This window comes from Oncorhynchus gorbuscha, linkage group LG05 (assembly GCF_021184085.1).
Source record: "Oncorhynchus gorbuscha isolate QuinsamMale2020 ecotype Even-year linkage group LG05, OgorEven_v1.0, whole genome shotgun sequence".
NCBI classification, from domain to species: domain Eukaryota; kingdom Metazoa; phylum Chordata; class Actinopteri; order Salmoniformes; family Salmonidae; genus Oncorhynchus; species Oncorhynchus gorbuscha.
Genome location: NC_060177.1, coordinates 50429566 through 50451527, shown reverse-complemented (window position 1 = coordinate 50451527; position 21962 = coordinate 50429566). Strand labels below are relative to the sequence as shown.

Here is a 21962-nt window from a genome sequence, read left to right as displayed (position 1 = left end):
GTCAGTTGTTGATGTGTGCAGAGGGTCCCTGGTTCAGGGCGAGGAGAGGGACAGAAGCTAAACTGTTACACATGTCAGAGCAAAAACTAAGCCATGAGGTCGAAGGAATTGTCGTAGAGCTCAGAGACAGGATTGTGTCAAGGCACATATCTGGGGAAGGATTCCAAAACATTTCTGCACCATTGAAGGTCCCCCAAAACACTGTGGCCACCATCATTCTTTAATGGAAGAAATGTGATTTTTCATTATAATTTTTTTATACATTTGCAAAAAATATTACCTGGTTTTGCATTGTCGTTATGGGGTATTGTGTGTAGACTGATTGTGTGTAGACTGAAAACATTATTTCAATCAGTTTTAGTATAAGACTGTAAAATAACAAAATGTGGAATAAGTGAAGGGGTCTGAACACTTTCCAAATGCACTATATATTATCTGTTTAATCTAGTTTCCTGACAAGAACTCGCCAGATGATCAGAATATATCATGGTATCAGAAATTGCTATATGTCTATATTTTAGTTCCAAAAAATGACTTACTTACTGCGTTTTGCCTTTGTAGAGCTGTATGCTTATCCTAATGTTGGGATATGTAAAAACAAACACATTTAGTGGTTTTGTAAATAATAATGTCAAGTCAGTTAAGAACAAATTCTTATTTACAATGACGCCTACCACGACCAAACCCTAACCCGGAAGACGCTGGGTCAATTTTGTGCCACCCTGTGGGACTCCAAATCACGGCCGGTTGTGATGCAGCCTGGAATCAAACCAGGGTCTGTAATGACGCCTCTAGCACTGAGATGCAGTGCCTTAGACCGGGAGCAGAGGACAACAACTAATGGTTAAATTAACCCATGTTTGGGTAATCCAATATTGGGTTATTCGTGCATCGGGGTCATCAAATAACCCAAATTGGGTTGTTGTTAACCCAGCATTTTTTTGAGTTTACAAATTGGAGCTGGGAGCAGCTAAACTCAGGGACCTGGTTTTCATGAGTGCGCATAGCCCCAGAGGTCCGGTGGAAGAATCGAGTACGGGGAGAAGAGTGGCTGATAAAATGTAGGTCTGCACCCTTTTGAATTTGACGGTGTTTTGTATTGGCAGTATCAGCACGTGTGGGGAGGAGCAGGGGTTTGTCTTTATCAGTGAGACAGCGCCCCAGTTGGATAGCTGTGAAAGACCGTGTAGCCGACTGCGCGCTCCTCAACCGCCAGGGTTTGTACACACACATTCGGACACACACTGCGTGACGCTCACGCGCACTCTCAGTGAAACCGTCTCCCCGGGACCAGCACGCACAATCTCTCGTCTATCACAGCGCATCGCGCACCACTGCGGTAAGACGAGAAGGCAGGCAGCGAAGCCCTGACACTCACTTGTTTCAACACACCGCATTCCAGGTAGTGCGTCTGCGACTCTCCGGAAAATAAGAGGACTTACCACCACCAATCGAGGAGGTATAAAACCACTAGGCTACTACCACTCAGAGACTAGCCATACTGCTCGTGAAAAGTTATTAATCTTCTTGATCTCCCCACATTGGAAGTGAAACCTGCTGCTTGAAAGAGGATGAGACCGTTACTCGTATCCATCGTCCTCTGCTTGAGCGCTTCTGTCCCACATTTTGTGAAAGGTGAGTAGAGGAGAGCAATTACTGGTTATGGATGAGTATAGTCGAGAGGAAGTAGGCAAAGGTTTAAGACTAGGTGGTTTGCTGTAAATCAAATGACATCAGCTAAAGCAGATTATCTGAGGCGATAATAAACATTTGACTTCCTATCAATATGTCATATTTTAATACGGAAGGTGACAAAATACTTTAAATACGCGCTGCTTGTCATGTTATGCAAATGGAAAACACAGTAGACATATACAGTGAGTGTTAACTGAGTTATTTTGGGATTTGCCAGTAGTGTGTGGCATTTTATGGAGATGATAATACCGATTTTAACGAGTAAGCACACTAGCCTTCCCAATTGAAATACTGTGTCCACTGTAGGCTAAGGCGCTCAAATTCTGTCAATATGACATTACTCTCCATGTTAGTCTACTGGGGTGGCTGGGACCTACATTTCTAACTAATAACAGGACTTCAGATGTTCTTTTTAGTCGCCTTATATCAAGTGCAACTACAAGACGACTCCGTAGCCTATACGAGCGCAATTGATGGATACAGCAGGATATGCCAGAGCCACATTCGAATTTAATCCAGTGGAGTAAAATTATTTAACATGTGGATTCTCTCGAAAGTTTAAAGATTGGCGAATATATTTGCTCTATATGATTTAAGCGGAAACTATTAAACTCGGGTTTAATTAAATAGAAGTACACTAACGATATGTTCATAGTGCACATATGTGTTCCGAAGGACTAATCCTTTTGTTTAAGACTAATCTCTGTAGCATCATTTTATGCGTTGAGTTCCCACGTATAATTAAGGCGACAGAAGCCAGAAAATGACATGTCTCGAGCAGATCAAAATGTGGAATCTAATAATTAAACAAAGAAGGATGGAAGGAGATGTAATATTGCTCATCAATGTCAGAGAATGACAAACCGTTGCTTCTTCTTCCCATTATTACATTAGTTGCAATGCGGAACCCATATTACCCATGACATCATAAAACATCTCGATGCAATTCCGCCTGGGATTCCATTGAACAGGCTACCAATAGGACTGTTGCATGTTAAACTCTGCTGAGAGGGGATAAGGCCAAAGATTGTGGATACATGAAGATAGTTCACTCAAGCCATTTACCATGAAAAAGGCCAGTTCCGGTCTACCAAACTGGGTGTGTCTCCCATAGACACCAATGCAATAGTGGCTGGGTCGTGCTGCTGCTCCAATTTCAACTGTTCTGCCTGTGGCTATGCCGGACGTGCTACTTTTCGACTGACATTTACTCCTGAGGTGCTGACCTGTTGCAGCCTCTACAACAACTGTGATTATCATTATTATTTGACCCTGCTGGTCATCTATGAACGTTTGAACATCTTGGCCATGTACTGTTATAATCTCCACCCGGCACAACCACAAGAGGACTGGACAGCCCTCAGAGCCTGGTCCCTCTCTAGGTTTCTTCCTAGGTTCCTCCCTTTCTAGGGAGTTTTTCCCTTTCTTCCACATCTACATTGCTTGCTGTTTGGGGTTTAGGCTGGTTTTCTGTATAGCACTTTGTGACATCGGCTGATGTAAGAAAGCCTTTATAAATACATGTGATTGATTTGGTCTGGTCTACTTAGTTCATTGACTTTCATTGAACCATAAACAAATGCAGAAAAAAATAACAGCCAGTAGGGTGTCTCTCTTCCTCTTCCATCTCTGATTAGGCTAATGTTAATTGACTGCAGTTTGTAGAATGCAAATGACTTATCAACATTGAGAGATTATGATTGAGAAATCAACCGTTATCCTGCGCAATTATGGTGACCATAGAATATTGCCTAATGTTTTACACTGAGTAATTTTTACTTGATTGACCTGCCAATTACCCTCCTTTGATATGTTCAACTGTTACTGAAGAGCAGTAGCGGATTTAGGTATAGCCGACATGTGCAGCCGCCCAGGGCGGCATCATGCCGGCGGTGGCACGGGTCATTTGCACGTCACCGTGTGGGACTGTGGGTCAATTAATCTTGTCGGAGTGGGCGCCCTGATTCTAGTTTGCGAACTAGGCAGGCTACTGCCTGGGAAGGTCTCCCACTCAGAACTACGAGATGGTGAGGGGGCGGTGTAGGTTGACCACAGCTCTCCCCACTGGAAGCCCGAGGTAGGGGGAGAGGGGGGATCTATCAAATAGCACACCACTAACTTTGTACAGTACCAATGCAATTAGTCAAATCAGTCACACTACGACCAAATAAACCACAACTCATTCATAAACTGTGAATATAAAGTTTCACATATTGTTGAATTTTTTTCTGGTTTGTGTGAAATCATTGAGAATAATATAAAACCAGTCTGCACACCACCAAGGTGAATTGGTTTACTCTTGACTCTTGGTTGACAATGTTGGGGGATGGGTAATGTATTGATGTTCGAGTGCCAAATCAACAAATGTTTCTATTTGTCTTTGATACTACTTTTTGATATTTATGAGTCTTATTTTTGTATATATTTTTACATGTATATAGTTTTAAATGTTATGAATATTTATTTGTGGTGTTCCAAATATCTGAATAAAAATACAGTTAGTGCATGTCACGTTGGCATAAATGATACGAGAGACAGGTGCAGGAATGCGAAATAGTTATTTTTATTAAACCCAAATTGCGGCGTGCTGTGTAAAGGCACGGGGACAAAGACCAAACAAACACGTAATAAAACACAGGGTACAAACCCAAAACAAAAGAGCGAGGAGTAGCTTAAATAAATAACACACGGTACGAGACCCGTAATCATCTGCGCAATCCTCAATAACACGAAAGCCAAAACTCGCAGCACAGGTACTCACACGCACCAACAGACATTGTAACAATAATTGACCGCCCAATGGAAACCAAAGGGTACATATATACAAATACAATCAGTGGGAATAGGGGACAGGTGTGAGTAATGAAAGTTCCGGAGGGATCCGTGACAGTGCAGAATGGTGTTTTGGGGGGGGGGCTGAAGGGGGGGTTCGCCCCCGGGAGCCATACAACCTAGAACCGCCACTGCTGAAGAATATGAGGACAGTGAGTTGAAGCATCACACAGCATTAAGCCCACTGTGAATTAGTGAGTGGAATGGCATCAAACACCACTCGGCCCCTTAGTTCCAGTGAGGGGAAATCTTAACACTACAGCATACAATGACATTCTAGATGATTCTGTGCTTCCAACTTTGTGGCAACAGTTTGGGGAAGGCCCTTTCCTTCAGCATGACAATGCCCCTGTGCACTAAGAAAGGTCCATATAGAAATTATTTTTCAAGATCGTTGTGGAAGAAATTGACTGGACTGCATGGAGCTCTAACCTCAACCCCATCGAACACCTTTAGGGTGAATTGGCCTAATTGTCCAACATCCATGCCCAACCTCACTAATGCTGTTGTGGATGAATGGATGCAAGTACCTGCATCAATGTTCCAAATTCTAGTGGAAAGCCTTCCCAGAAGAGTGGAGTATGTTATAGCAGCAATGGGCCGACCAACTCCATATTAATGCCCATAATTTTCGAAGTAGATGTTCGATGAATGTGTCCACATGCTTTTGGTAATATAGTGTAGGTGTCTGTTGTGTGTTTGTGTGTGTGCGAGAGAAAGAGCGGAAGGATAAATATATTTTATCGAATGTTGGTGGTACCTTTGTCAATCTGCGAAGAACTCATTATACAACTCAAGAACCCTTCAATTTACCCATCAGTCCTGTGGATTCGAAATTAGTTCTGAGTCATGTGATTTTGGCGATGGCTGTTGATTTAACCTAGCGCATTGTCTTCGGTTCATGGGGTGCTTGAATCGAGATTGGAGGGCAGGAGATGTTAGCTTCGTGTAACTTTAATTCTGAAAATCTATTTGGTTGTTACGGTTTTCTTCTGGTGAAAGAGAGGCGGTCCAAAACACAGCGTGGTTGAAGTTCATGTTTTTTTTAATAAGAAAAACTAAACATGAACAAACTAGGGGAGGGTCTGGGTGGGTGTCTGTCCACGGTGGCGGCTCTGGCGCGGGACGTGGACCCCACTCCAACATAGTCATAGTCTGCTTACTTAGCGTCCTTAGTGGCGACCCTCGCCACCGACCTTGGCCTAAGAACCCTAACGACGAGCCCCACTGGGCTGAGGGGTAGCTCAGGACTGACGGGTAGCTCAGGACTGAGAGGAAGCTCAGGACTGAGAGGAAGCTCAGGCAGGTTGATGGCTCTGGCAGATCCTGGCTGACTGGTGGCTCTGGCAGATCCTGGTTGACTGGCGGCTCTGGCAGATCCTGGCTGACTGGTGGCTCTGGCAGATCCTGGCTGACTGGTGGATCCTGGCTGAATGGCGGCTCCTGGCTGAATGGCTGACTGGCGGCTCCTGGCTGACTGGCAGATCCTGGCTGACTGGTGGCTCTGGAGGGTCCTGGCTGACTGGCGACTCTGGCGGATCCTGGTAGACTGGCGGCTCTGGCAGATCCTGGCTGAATGGCGGCTCCTGGCTGAATGGCGGCTCCTGGCTGAATGGCTGACTGGCGGCTCCTGGCTGACTGGCAGATCCTGGCTGATTGGCGGCTCTGGAGGATCCTGGCTGACTGGCGGCTCTGGCGGATCCTGGCAGACTGGCGGCTCTGGCGGATCCTGGCAGACTGGCGGCTCTGGCGGATCCTGGCTTACTGCCGGCTCTGGCGGATCCTGGCTGACTGGCGGCTCTGGCTGCTCCATGCTGACTGGCGGCTCTAGAGGCTCAGGACAGACGGGAGACTCTGGCGGCTCAGGGCAGACGGGAGACACTGGCGGCTCAGGGCAGATGGGAGACTGGGGGCTCAGGGCAGACGGGAGACTCTGGCGGCGCTGAACAGGCCAGAGACTCCGGCAGTGCTGGAGAGGAGGAAGGCTCTGGCAGCGGTGGGCAGGCGAAGCGCACTGTAGGCCTGGTACGTGGTGCTGGCACTGGTGGTACTGGGCCGAGGACACGCACAGGAAGCCTGGTGCGGGGAGCTGCCGACGGAGGGCTGGTGCATGGAGGTGGTACTGGATAGACCGGACCGTGCAGGCGCACTGGAGCTCTTGAGCACCGAGCCTGCCCAACCTTACCTGGTTGAATGCTCCCGGTCGCCCTGCCAGTGCGGCGAGGTGGAATAGCCCGCACTGGGCTATGCAGGCGAACCGGGGACTCCGTGCGCAAGTCTGGTGCCATGTAAGCCGGCCCAAGGAGACGCACTGGAGACCAGATGCATAGAGCCCGCTTCATGGCACTTGGCTCGATGCCCACTCTAGCCCGGCCGATACGCGGAGCTGGTATGTACCGTACCGGGCTATGAACCCGCACTGGGGACACAGTGTGCTCCACAGCATAACATGGTACCTGTCCGGTCTCTCTAGCCCCCCGGTAAGCACAGGAAGTTGGCACAGGTTTCCTACCTGGCTTCACCATACTCCCTATGTGACCTCCCCCCCAATAATATTTTGAGGCTGACTCTCGGGCTTCCATCCACGCCGTCGTGCTCGTCTCTCCAACTCCATTCTCCTATAACCCTCATCGCACTGCTCCAGTGAATCCCAGGTGGGCTCCAGGACTCTCCCTTGGTCAACCGCCCACCTGTCTATTTCCTCCCAAGTCGTATAGTCCTGACTTCGCTGCTCCTGCTGCCGCTGCCTGTCACCACGCCACTAGTTCCTGTTGTGGTGGGTGATTCTGTTACGGTTTTCTTCTGATGAAAGAGAGGCGGACCAAAATGCAGCGTGGTTGAAGTTCATGTTTTTTTTTATAAGAAAAACTATACATGAACAAAACAAGAAACGTGTAAACCCGAAACAGTCTTAACTGGTGCAAAACAGAGACAGGAGACAATCACCCACGAAATACTCAAAGAATATGGCTGCCTAAATATGGTTCCCAATCAGAGACAACGATAAACACCTGCTTCTGATTGAGAACCACTCTAGGCAACCATAGACTTACCTAGAATACTATACTAAACACAACCCCATTAATCTACAAAACCCCTAGACAAGACAAACACATAATCATCCATGTCACACCCTGGCCTAACCACAATAATAAAGAAAACACAAAATACTAAGGCCAGGGCATGACAGTGGTTGATTTGTCATAACATGGTTTTGAAGCTTCATCAAGCAACGTGCAGTATGTGTAATTCCCTTAGATGTCCCAGAAAATGACCAACCATACCTGGGTAATACTGTATGTGACCTGTCATATCAATGTGGCTAGTGCACTAGTCTGACAACCCCGGAGATGTCTTTTAGAGCAGACTTACAGGTAAATTTTACTTATTTGACCATAATTGCATTATGATATCCAAAATCTCAAATCAGAATAAAAATAAATGACTGATATTCGTACAAGATTGTCTGTCGTATTTCATAAGAACAACAGACAGAGCATTATACTGTATATTTTATATATGCAGTGTCTGTGAATACTAAACTATCATTTAAATTCTTGAATTGTCCTTGGTTAGCATTGAATTGGACATTTTGAAATCAATTGAAACTGATTGCCTCAAAGGAAATATGAAAAGGCTGCCCTCACGATGAAAGAGACAATAGATTTGGTTTCCGTTTAACAAGCAATTGCATATTAGTAAACCATGTGAGGCTTAAATTAATGCAGATGATAGCAATCTATCTGAAAGCCCATTACATATGTACACCATTCCCTGTTGAAAGTTTATAGCTTATGTTTAGGTCACTTTTAATAACACAGACCTTCACTATCGCTGTAAATGGCATTGTCTTCAATCACAGGCAAGAGGTCAAACTATGAGATCATCAGCCACGATAACGGTGACAATCCTAGGTGCTGATTGGACGACAACCCAAGCGTACAGAAATGCAACATAGACACGGGCGAAACAGGAATTAATCTTTGCATAATACATTTTTGCCAAATTCCATTTTCTTGGTTGTGTTTTTCCAGGTTTGGGAATGTTCCCAGATTTTTCAGATATCCGCTCTCAAAATCACACTTTTTTTATTATTAAAAAACAACTACATTGGATGTTCTAAGGCCACAACAATGCTTAAATAAACAACATCAGGATACATTAAAAAACATTTCTTACATTTTTTAAAATGTAGTTACCCTGTAAGGTAAGGGTAAGTATTAAAAAAGTAACACGGCCACTCATGGATTACGTGTCGTGATTTTACACTCTCTGCCACCCTCAACAAACCAGCCTGCACTTCACACCCTTTAAAACCTCTTAAGGATCTGACATTTTTTTAAATTTTCGCCTAAAATTACATACCCAAATCTAACTGCCTGTAGCTCAGAACCTAAAGCAGGGACATTGATACCATTTGAAAGGAAACACATTTTAGTTTGTGGTAATGTGAAATTAATGTCGGAGAATATATTAACACATTAGATCTGTTAAAATAATACAATGATGTTCCATCAACTTTGGAATCTAGATTTTGGCCACTAGACAGTAGCAGTGTGTGTACAAAGTTTTAGACTGAACCAATGAACCACTGTATTACCGTTCAAAATGTTGCATCAAGTCGGCCCAAAAGTGCCGAATTGCTACATTTTCAAGTACGTAACTACAGAGAACATACAATAATTCTGGTAATATTTTTTTTTAGCTTACACACTCCCAGGAATGTCATAAATGATGGCTAATTAGCTTCCCTACGAACCTTCACACATCTAGATGGGGGGGCAGACACAGCAGGGGTTTAAACTGTAGAACCCAGTTCCTACATTTCAAATAAAAATAGGTTTTATCAAACAAAACAATGCTGCATATTATCTCTGGGACCCTCAGGATGACAAATCAGAGCAAGATTACTTAATGTAAGTATATTATTTACCTTCAGAGGTGAATGTATCAAGCCAGTTGAAGTGATAACAGTTTTTTTGTGCACTCTCCTCATACAATAGCATGGTATTTTTTCAATGTAATAGCTATTGTAAATTGGATGGTGTAGTTAGATTAACAAGATTTTAAGATTTCTGGCCATACAAGACATGTCTATGTCCTGGGAATGTTATTGTTACTTACAACGTCATGCTCATCACATTAGTGCACGTTAGCTCAACTGTCCCACGGGGAGGACACCAATCCCTTAGAGGTTAAAACAACTAGGACAGCTTAACCTGGGGCAGCAGTGTAGACTAGTAACCAAAAGGTTGCAAGATTGAATCCCCGAGCTGGCAAGGTACAAATCTGTCGTTCTGCCCCTGAGCAAGGCAGTTAACCCACTGTTCCTAGGCCGTCATTGAAATTAAGAATTTGTTCTTAAATTGACTTGCCTTGTTAAATAAAGGTAAAAACAATTAAGAACTAACCTCACTCTATGACTTACCATAGCCACTCGTAATATACGTAATGGCTCGGCTGGTCATCTCCTTAGCATTCTGAAAATGGTAAATCTTCAGTCCAATAAGGCTCCTGGAAGCTGGACATAGGCATATTGTAGTGATAGAGCCCTCTAATCCAGTAAAACAGATATCCGTTTGTAGTTTCAGTTTGTGTTAAAGAAAGTGTGCTTAAACCTTGCAACAAAGAACTCAGTAGCCCATTCGTTTACAGATGTGGAATTCATGAGACCCGTGGCTTAGATTAAGAAGATATGATGACTCAACTGCTAAAATACTTTGTATATGTGTCAAGGGGTCATCAAGTCATCTGGGTGCTATTGTCCTTGGTAAGGTTTTGAAATAGCGGGTCAAGTACAGTAGCATCGGCTGGCAATGATCCACAAATATCGACATTTTGAATAGCCTTTCCAAGTTTTTCTGTACCAGCATTATGCTTATTGATGCTTTGGGATCTTCAGGCCTATAAGTAAACTCGTTATTGTCATGTTACCTGGTAATCCTTCGGAACTCTCTAACAACAGGGCAACACAATGATGACAATACTTTGCACTTCCCTGCAAACTAAGTAAGTGGTATAAGGTGTTAACTGTTTCCATTCATGTGTCTCAACGAGTAGTTGAACATCACTTAAATCATGTTTCTCGATAAGAGAATGTTACGCGGCCACAATACCAAGACCAAATCAGAGGCCAATAGGTTTCCTAAGGTTTCCAGCGAGTTAGAGATTTAGAATGAAACAGATTCTTTGAGACTGTTTGTGAGATTAAAGTTGGACAGGCATTGTGAGGGGATTATGGATCCAGGAATTTAACATAGAGATGAGGCAGAGAGCTTTGGATGTGATTTATCTTTTATCTGTTCACAACAAACCAGAGCCAGATGCTTTTTGTTTTTGGCCCTTTAAGGTCTATTAGTGTCATGCTTTATTTTATTTGTAGTGGTCCGGTCACGATATTATGCACGTTTTATCACAGATTTGGTGAAGGAGTTTTCCTCAAATCATATCAAATTTGATTGGCCACACACACATCTTTCGCACATGTCATTGCGGGTGTAGCGAAATGCTTGTGTCCCTAGCTCCAACAGTGCAGTAGTGTCTAACCATTCACAACAATACACACAAGTCTTAATGGAATCAAGAAATCTATACATTTTAGATTGAGCAATATCGGAGTGACATTGACTAAAATACAGTAGAATTGAATACAGTATATACATATGAGATGAGCAAAGCAGCATGTAAACATTATTCAAACATTATTAAAGTGACTAGTGTTCCATTAATACAGTGGCCAGTTATTCCAAATCCATGTATTAAGGGCAGCAGCCTCTAAGGTGCAGGGTTTGGTAACCGGGTGGAAGCCAGCTAGTGATGGCTATTCAACAGTCTGATGGCCTTGAGATAGAAGCTGTTTTTCAGTTTCTCGATCCCAGCTTTGATGCATCTGTACTGACCTCGCCTTCTGGATGATAGCGGGATGACTAGGCTGAGGTTCGGGTGGTTGATGTCATTGATTATCTTTTTGGCCAACCTTTGACATCGGGTGCTGTAGGTGTCCTTGAGGGCAGGTAGTTTGCCCCCGGTGGAGGTGATAAGGTCTTTCCTCCGACATACCCCAGGAGACAGGGGGAGCTTTTAATTCTTGAGGGGTGCACTCCAAATCATGGACTTTTACACTTTTGTTCTCCTGCAGCATAAATACGGTGCATTCGGAAAGTTTTCAGACCCCTTTATTATTTTCACATTGCAGCCTTATTCCAAAATGGATTAAATTGTTTTTCCCCCACATAAATACCGCATAATGACAAAGAAAAAACATGTTTTTTTAATGTTTACATATGTGGGGGAAAAAAAAATATCACGTTTAGATAAGTATTCAGACCCTTTACTAAGTACCTTGTTGAGGCACCTTTGGCAGTGATTACAGCATTGAGTTTTCTTGGGTATGAGCTACTAGCTTGACACACCTGTATTTAGGGAGTTTCTCCCATTCTTCTCTGCAGATCTACTCAAGCTCTGTCAGGTTGGATGGGGAGCATTGCTGCACAGCTATTTTCAGATCTCTCCAGAGATGTTTGGTTGGGTTCAAGTCCCGGCTCCGGCTGGGCCACAGTCAGAGACTTGTTCTGAAGCTGCTCCTGCGTTGTCTTTGCTGTATGCTTAGGGTTGTTGTCCTGTTGGAAGGTGAACCTTCACTCCAGTCTGATATCCTGAGCACTCCGGAGCAGGTTTTCATCAAGGATCTCTCTGTTCTTTGCTCCGTTCATCTTTCCCTCGATCCTGACTAGTCTCTCAGTCCCTGCCACTGAAAAAAATTCCCCACAGCATGATGCTGCCACCACCATGCTTCACCTTAGAGATGGTGCCTGCTTTCCTCCAGACATGATGTTTAGCATTCAGGCAAAATAGTTCAATATTGGTTTCATCAGACCAGATAATCTTGTTGATCATGGTCTGAGAGTCCTTTAGGTACCTTTTGTCAAACTCCAAGTGGGTTGTCATCTGCCCTTTACCGAGGAGTGGCTTCCGTCTGACCACTCTAGAATTAAGGCCTGATTGGTTCGGTGCTGCAGAAATGATTGTCCTTCTGTAAGAATCTCCCATCTCCACAGAGGAACTCTTGAGCTCTGTCAGAGTAAACATCAGGTTCTTGGTCACCTCCCTGACCAAGGCCCTTCTCCCCCGATTGCTCAGTTTGGTTGGGTGGCCAGCTCTATGAAGAGTCTTTGTGGTTCCAAACTTTTGCCATTTATTAAGAATGATGGAGGCCACTGTCTTCTTGTGGAACTTAAATGCTCCAGACATTTTTTGGTACCATTCCTCAGATCAGTGCCTCGATAACAATCCTGTCTCTGAGCTCTATGGACAATTCCTTTGACCTCATGGCTTGGTTTTGGCTCTGACATGCACTGTCAACTGTTGGACCGTATATAGTGGATAGTGCTTTGGACTAGTAACGGAAAGGTTGCAAGATCGAATCCCCGAGCTGACACTGTACAAATCTGTCGTTCTGCCCCTGAACAAGTCAGTTAACCCACTGTTCCTAGGCCATCATTGATCTTAACTGACTTGCCTAGTTAAATAAAGGTAAAATAAAATACATTTAAAAAATATAGACAGGCGTGTGCCATTCCAAATCATGTCCAATCAATAGAATTTAACACAGGTGGACTCCAATCAAATAGTAGAAACACGATGCCGCTGAGCTCAATTCATAGTCTCATTGCAAAGGGTCTGAATACCAATGAAAGTAAGCTATTTCTGTTTTTATTTTGAATACATTTGCATACAATTCTAAAAACCTGTTTTCGCTTTGTCATTATAGGGAATTATGTATAGATTGTTGAGGAAAAAATGTATGTAATCAATTTTAGGATAAGGCTGTAACCTAACAAAATGTGGAAAATGGGAACTGGTCTGAATACTTTCCGAATGCACTGTACATTTGGATTCGGTACAAAAAGCAACAATGCTAACTAACTTTGTGGAAACATAAAGGAATGTAGAGGTATAGTAATTCAAACTATATTCAAGACACAAGATATGTTTTACATTAACCAAAAACCTATTTGGCATGTTAGATTGAAGTGGGACCTGAGTTTCTTCAAGTCTTTGGGTCTAACGACCACTGAAAACCATGTGATTTATTGAAGAGGTACTTTACCCTGCAGAGGTGAGCTCTCTTCTTGATATACTCTACTTGTCAATCCAGCACTTCTGGGTCATCTTTGGTACCCAAATATTGTTTATTTTCTCTGTTGTAGAACATGATAAAAAGTGTTTTTTTTTTATTGATGGTTGTGTCAGTACATTTGCACATTAATGTATGTTTTTATGATCACATTAGCATAGACACTTCTTTAGTGTTGGCAAAATATTTTGGGATGACACGGATGTCGCAGACTTCTTACTCTGCTGCTGCACCATTCTCTCTACTTCTCAGCATGTCTATATCCCTACCCCCTCTCTCTCCCTCTATTCCCACCCCTCCATCTCTCCCTCCATACCTTCTTTTCCCCCCTCTTCCTATATCCCCTCTGCCTTTCTCTCTCCCTCCCTCTTTCTCGCTGTCCTTCTCCCTATATCCTCTCACTCTCTCCCTCTCTGTACCTTAGCCAACACTCCCAGTGTGATGATGTTAGTCATGTTAAGTGCATTAGACACAGGCAATATCCCAGGATTTGTCTGTGCATTTCATCCCTGTGCATTTCATCCCATTCTCAGACATCACCATGCACTGTTAACTTTTATTTAATTTGATGTGCCAGAGCGTGTGTGTGTGTGGTGCAGGGATCCAACTGTACATTTGTGTGTGTGTACAGTACAAGTGTGTTTGTCAATGTGTGTGTATGTGTGTTTGTGAATACCAACTGTTTTTTAACTCTGAAGCTTTGAGAGGTAACCTAGAAATGTCATCGCTAAAATAATAAATATTCCAAGAATTGTTCCTCCTGTGTTTCGCGCACGAAGCTACTGACTGTATATCCAAAAGCTTCAGTCATCCCACCCTCTAATATAGCCTAATAAAGACTATTAGCCTTCTCTCTATATGTAAACATGTGTCTTTTGTGTTTTTATCAATAATGATCACACCTATTGGAATAATACTATTGCGTATGAGTATGTGAGCAAGTGTGTGTGTCGGTAAGAGGAGCTCAGACAAGGCAATAACCAAATGTGATTTTTTTTTTAGGGGGTAGCAGATTATCCCAGAAAAATGTTGAGTGAGAATGAAGGTGCGATTTAGTTAAGTGAAATATCTCCAGTCCAGCTGTTTTAGATTACCCTTGGTGTGTTGGTTTAGACAGAGTGCAGCTCAAATACAAAGCACAGGATGTGTGGAAGGTCCCTGCCAACTGGTGTGTGTTGCGTTGCAGTCCCTCTCTCCAACCTTAACATCAACACGAGAGGAGGAGAGGTTAAGGAGGGTACAGACTGATGGTTAGTGGAAGCCTGCTCGTCCCTTCTTCTCTGGAGGCAGGGCAAGGGTTACAGTCTCTTGCATCAGTACAGTGATTTTTGTTCTCTCCAGGTTTTCCCCTTTAGTACGTTTCCCTGCTGCTTCTCCAAGGCACCTGCTCTCCCTTTGGTGCGTTGTCATTCTCTCACTCCTCCTCTCCGATGATTTAGATGGTTCATCGTAGAATCTGATGGTTGTCAACGGTCATGTTTTTTTTTTTTATTGTAAAGGTTTTCCATGTAGACCATATGTCTAACACTGTAGTGCATAGGTATGTTGGAAGAATAAGTCGCTCTGGATAAGAGCGTCTGCTAAATGACTTAAATGTAAATGTAAATGTAAAGTGGAATGGAGAATTACATCTCATCTTGCACAGAGATGTGGCCTGTTGAGAGAGAGAGAGTGTGTGCATGTCTAGAGAGAGAGAGAGAGAGAGACTGTAAATCACATCAGACAGGTGGGCTTTGTCACCTGGATTTCTTTTCTATATTTCTCCGTATCGGTTAAATTTCGCATTTGCATCCAGTGTAGAATATAATGGAAAACACCTCACAATAATTCCACAAAAATGTTGGGTATCTGTGTCTAGCTGTTCTTTTTCAAATAACATTGTTATGTTCCTTAGTGGAGGAGTCGTAATACCTAGTCTGGAAAAAAGTTAACCATTGAAAAGCAAATACTTTTCCCCCTTTAGTTTGCATGGTATATTAAAATAACATGAACCAATACATTTCTTGTTCATTTGAAATGTTGTTATTCTGAAAACATTTTCAGTGTGTGTGTGTGTGTGTGTGTGTGTGTTTTTTAACGTGTTGGTCATAGTGCAAGCTGACTTACTGTACAATCGGCCTGTTTTGTAACTGCACAAGGACCTCTACTATATCAGGGGACTGAGCTAACATTTATTTTATCACGGCACAATATGTTTGGCAGAACTTCTTCACAGTTCCAGTAGAAGGCTACAGGTTGATGACACTATCTTTAGCACCCTTGCTACCATTTTGTTGTCAACTCAAATCGCCAAGGCAGCCCACGTATGCAGGACTTGAGCAGCCATGCAATACTGTAGAGTACATTTGAGTTGTTCACCTTGCAAGCGGGACCTTGGTGATCTCAGCTGGCAGGATGCCAGGGTTAATCAGGGAGAGTTGTGTGTACACACTGGGCATCCCCACCATAGCTGTTCGTCCTAGGCTGCTGGCCAGCCCAGCATGTAATCCATGGATCATGATGTGGAGTTCAGCTGCTTATTTAATGAAATCGTATTCCCTTGAAACCCTCTGAGATTTTAATCAAAATGTACGTTTTTAGGTTGACATACCATAGGCCTACAAGTGAGACACAATTAAAAAAGCTAGTATGGCATTGAAAGGTTTGTATCAATGTTTCAGAAGCTTCTTCAAATCACTCAAGTTTCCCAACATCCCCAGACCCAACATTCACAACCAATGGAAGAGATAAAATAAAAAACATACAAAAACATTGTCTGCAACTGACATTTTGATATTGTAGATATGTATTCCTCATGTAGGTGATCTGACTGACAAAATAAAGTAACGTGGACTTTGGGTGGAATTTGTCTGTTGGTTGTCAGTGTTCCATTATCCGGTATGAACGTGATAAATGTTCCTCAAACTCCCTCCACAGAATAACAGCCTCTTTGCTCAGGGTGCCCACCCTCAACATGTATTACAACCATCAGTCTTATGTGTTGGACCATGCGTAATATGCGGTAGGCTATGTTTTGTACAACAGCACAATAATACATTTTTATTCAGGTATGTTATTTGAGCTTGGGCTCATAGGCCTATGTGTATGCATAAGCTCTAATATGCTGATGGTTGTTATCAAGTTGGGTACTACCAAAGCATGTCCAGAGTGCATAAAAGGAGATCACCGTGACTTAACTTAACGTGGAATTAACCTGTGGTCATGACTGCTGAGGTGGTGGTAATATGGTCTCTGCAACAGCCCTAAGCCCATAGCTTGATAAAAGACCTGTTGGTTTCTGATAGATTTCAACAAACATACACATTTAAAACAGAGTGTAGAAAATGTCTAATGCTGTTGAAGGGTAAAGCTCACTATTGTGAGACCTGAGCTGGAGCAACAACATATAGAGTGGAAGTGGAAAGGTGGCAAGCAGCGTGAGGGGGTCTATATGGCGCATCTGCAAAATTGATCAAATCCAATTTTATTGGTCACATACACATGGTTAGCAGATGTTAATGCGAGAGTAGCGAAATGCTTGTGCTTCTAGTTCCAACAGTGCAGTGATATCTAACAATTCTCCAACAACGATCTATTACATAGTAATCTAACAACTACCCAATACACACAAAACTAAAGGGGTGAATGAGAACAAGTACATATAAGTATATGGATGAGCGATGGCCGAGCGGCATAGGCAAGGTGCAGTAGATGGTATAAAATACAGTATAAACTGTACATGTGATATGAGTAATGTAAGATGTTAACCTTATCAGCGTGGCATTCTTTAAAGTGGCATTTATGAAAGTGTCCAGTGATTGGGTCTCAGTGTAGGCAGCAGCCTCTGAGTTAGTGATGGCTATTTAACAGTCTGATGGCCTTGAGATAGAACCTGTTTTTCCAATCTTTCGGTCCCAGCTTTGCTGCACCTGTACTGACCTTGCCTTCTGGATGATAGCGGTGTGAAGAGGCACTGGCTCGGGTGGTTGTTGTCCTAGATTATATTTTTGGCCTTCCTGTGACACTGGGTGCTGTAGGTGTAATGAAGTAGTTTTCCCCCGGTGATTGGTTGTGCAGACCGCACAACCCTCTGAAGAGCCTTGAGGATGAGGGTGGTGCAGTTGACATATCTGTGAAACAGCCCGACAGGATGCTCTCAATTGTGCATCTGTAAAGGTTTGTCAGGGTGTTTTGGTGACAGGCCAAATGTATTCAGCTTCCTGAGGTAGAAGAGGCGCTGTTGCGCCTTCAACACACTGTCTGTGTGTGTGGATTGTTTCAATTTGTCTATGATGTGTACGCCCAGGAATTTAAACTTTCCACCTTCTCCACTGTCCTGTCGATGTGGATAGGGGGGTGCTCCCTCTGCTGTTTCCTGAAGTCTACGATCATGTCCTTTGTTTTGTTGACGTTGAGTGAGAGGTTGTTTTCCTGACACCACACGGAGTGCCCTCATCTCCTCCCTGTAGGCTGTCTTGTCATCGTTGGTGATCAAGCCCACTACTGTTGTGTTGTCTGCAAACATAATGGTTGAGTTAGAGGTATGCATGGCCACGCAGTCATGGGAGTACAGGAGAGGGCTGAGCACACACCCTTGTGGGGCCCCAGTGTTGAGGGTCAGGGAAGTGGATACGTTGTTTCCTACCTTCACCACCTGGGGTGCGGACACAGTTGCACAGGGAGGGGTTGAGACCCAGGACCTCCAGCTTGATGATGAGCTTGGAAGGTACTATAGTGTTGAATGCTGAGCTGTAGTCAATGAACAGCATTCTTACATAGGTATTTTTTTATCCAGATGGGATAGGACAATGTGCAGTGTGATGGCGACTGCGTCATCTCTGGATCTGTTGGGGCAGTGGCAAACTGAAGTGGGTCTAGGGTGGCCGGTAAGGTGGCGGTGATATAATCCTTGATGAGCCTTAATTAACATTCCACAGCATTTTGGACTGGATGATGGTACGGTGCTGGTGGAAAGCTATGGTTGGCAAGAACACCTGACTCGGCACTTCAGGTGAATATCGTTTTCATTGCATTGTTTGAGGCATTTATGATCTAAACATGTGAGGTCAATTAATGTTATACAAGGTTGTAAAATCTTCTAGAGTTTTACAGCTTCGATGCTTTGAAGCCTGGTGTTGTCACACATGCCCTGCATCAAAGTCAAAAGCAGGACAGAAACAGGCACTCCAAATATGGATGCCCTTGTTAATGCGTGGACCCTTGTTCATGCGTGGTGCAGACGGACCAGTTCATCACTGAGGTAGAGTTCCCAGTCATCCGGACTATCAGCAGGGCCTCTATGCACATTCACATGACTATCCTAACACACACACACAAACACACCATATGCTGCCGCTACTATTCATTTTTTTTATTCTACTGCTGAGCCACTTTACCCCTTATTGTATGCCTACCTTGTTCTTTGACATACTGTATTTTATTTTCTTCTCTCTCTACTGGGATTGACACGTTCTATATTGCTACTATGCAAATAACCATTCCACTGTGCTGTTTACACCTTCTGTATCTTGTGCATGTTACAAATAAACTTAGATTTGATTTCATGTACAGTGGCGCAAAAAAAGTTTAGTTAGCCACCAATTGTGCAAGTTCTCCCACTGAAAAAGATGAAAATTACAGGATTACAGTCTTGTATGTCTTCCATTTCCTAATAATTGCTCCCACAGTTGATTTCTTCAAACCAAGCTGCTTACTTATTGCAGATTCAGTCTTCCCAGCCTGGTGCATGTCTACAATTTTGTTTCTGGTGTACTTTGACAGCTCTTTGGTCTTGGCCATAGTGGAGTTTGGAGTGTGACTGTTTGAGGTTGTGGACAGGTGTCTTTTATACTGATAAGTTCAAACAGGTGCCATTAATACAGGTAACGAGTGGAGGACAGAGGAGCCTCTTACAGGTCTGTGAGAGCCAGAAATCTTGCTTGTTTGTAGGTGACCAAATACTTATTTTCCACCATCATTTGCAAATAAATTCATAAAAAATCCTACAATGTGATTTTCTGGATTTTTTTCTAATTTTGTCTGTCATAGTTGAAGTGTACCTATGATGAAAATTACAGGCGCCTCTCATCTTTAAGTGGGAGAACTTGCACAATTGTTTGACTAAATTTTTTTTTGCCCCACTGTAGTGTGCTTACCAGAGATGGATTTGTGAAGAACAACATGACCTGCACCAAAGTCAGATTAGGAAATGGGTCAAGGACTAGATAATGTATTTTTACCTGGAGTTTTTCCTTATAGTAGACCACTACTTTTACCAATTTTAGTCTTGAAATCTTTGGTTGTTTACTACACTACTCACTCTGTTTAGCACATGGTCTCCTATTTGAATCCTTAAATATATGTATTTTTATTTATTTCACCTTTATTTAACCAGGTAGGCAAGTTGAGAACAAGTTCTCATTTACAATTGCGACCTGGCAATAGCTAAGGCTAAGATGGTGTGAACAATGCTGAATGGGTGTAGAGAAAGACCTCTCCAGTAAGTTTACCAAAACATTCAAGGGCCATTTTCTCAAAAGTAGGGTTACTTTCAAAGCAGTATTACTTTCCCGTTGTTCCTCCTGCAGTTTATGATACAGTTTTCTAGCACCGAGTCTCTACTTTTATCCAATGTGAAAAACACAATTTCAAATGTTGCTATACAAGACAGAATCGAGAATGTCAGTCATATTTGGTGCCAATATCAAAGACGTACACAGGAAAGAGGTATCTGCTATTAGCTTTTTTTCATTACCATTAAATCATGTTTTTCTATCCAGCACCCACATTGACAGCTGAATCGTGATTTATTTCTACCTTCAGAGCTCTGTTTTTGTTCTGGATTTCCCTGTCAGTCCTTGTTGAAAATTGTACTTCACAGTGTGTTGGGAATTAGTCATCTCAAACTGGTCAGTTTTTTAGGACACATGTTTTATTAATTCAAAATGCCTTATTAAAAATCATCAGGCAAAGAATAATAATGAGTCAACCAATAACACCTGGAGAGTGTTCTTCAATGGGAGCTTCTCTAACATCAAATATATGGTGTGGTGTCCCTCAGGGAAGTTTACTTGGACCGTTACTATTCTCTATTTTTACAAATTATTTGCCACGGGTCTTACACAAAGCTCGAATGCCTATGTATTTGGATGATTCCACACTACATGCAGCATCCAAAGCTAGTGAGCTCACTGAAATTCTAAATAAGCAGTTACAGTCAGTATCAAAAGGGATGATTATTAATAAACTGGTCTAAAACTAAAGCATTTTATTTTGTACAAAACATTAAGACAAACGCCAACTGGAATTGTGTATGAAGAGGTTGACCATTGAGGAAGCTAAATTCCTAGGTATAACATTGGAGATTCAATTATTATGGTAACTGTATTCGATAGAGAAAGTAAACAAAACATGCACCATTTTCCCTCTTGCGTAACTATCAACAGTGTAACGTTGTTCCAGGATGTGCCACTTCATTTTACCAATGATTAACTTCAACCTAATTTCAAAGACTGGTGACATCCTGTGGAAGTCGTAGGAACTGTAAAATGGGTGCTACCTATAATATAATAATTTCCCTTGGCAAAGACAAAATGAGGGAACTGTCAGAGGGAAAACTTTTTTTAAAATTCTGAACAGTTTTTCCTTGGGTTGCCTGCTACATAAGTTCTGTTATAGTCACAGACATGATTGAACCAGTTTTAGAAACTTCAGACTGTTTTCTATCCACACCTACTAATCATATGCATATAATATATTCCTGGCATGAGTAGCAGGAAGTAGAAATTGTGCACGCTATTTACCCAAGTGTAAATGCTGCCCCTATCACTAATAAGTTAAAAAGCTAGACTATGGTTTGCAACTGCACATGGAGACAAATATCTTACTTTTTTGGAGAGATATCCTCTGGTCTGATGAAACAAAAATAGAACAGTTTGGCCATAATGACCATTGTTATGTTTGGAAAAAGGGGGAAGCTTGCAAGCCAAAGAACACCATCCCACCACTGATGCACAGGGGTGGCAGCATCATGTTGTGGGGGTGCTTTGCTGCAGGAGGGACTGCTGCACTTCACAAAATTGGTGTCATGGGGGGAAATTATGAGGATATATTGAAGCAACATCAAGATATCAGTCAGGAAGTTGAAGCTTGGTCGCAAATGGGTCTTCCAAAAGGACAATGACCCCAAGCATACGTCAAAAGTTGTGAAAAAATGGCTTAAGGACCACAAAGTCAAGGTCATGGAGTGACCATCACATAGCCCTGACCTCAATCCCATGTACGAGCAAGGAGGCCTAAAAACCTGACAGTTACACCAGCT

At 42.8% G+C, this 21962-nt stretch overlaps 1 protein-coding gene across 4 annotated transcripts in view; it reads left to right on the top strand.

Moving 5' to 3' along the window:
* Positions 1-1134: 1134 nt before the first annotated feature.
* The window catches only part of LOC124036007 (EGF-like repeat and discoidin I-like domain-containing protein 3), a 297585-nt gene continuing 276757 nt past the window's right edge, over positions 1135-21962 (top strand). For 2 of the 4 annotated variants that reach the window (XM_046350037.1, XM_046350035.1), the window contains exon 1: positions 1136-1635. In XM_046350037.1, coding sequence (XP_046205993.1) covers positions 1572-1635 — 64 coding nt within the window. In that variant the 5' untranslated portion in view covers positions 1136-1571. Of the gene's footprint in view, positions 1636-21962 lie in introns of all 4 variants that reach the window. The other 2 variants (XM_046350036.1, XM_046350038.1) reach the window with 2 other exon arrangements.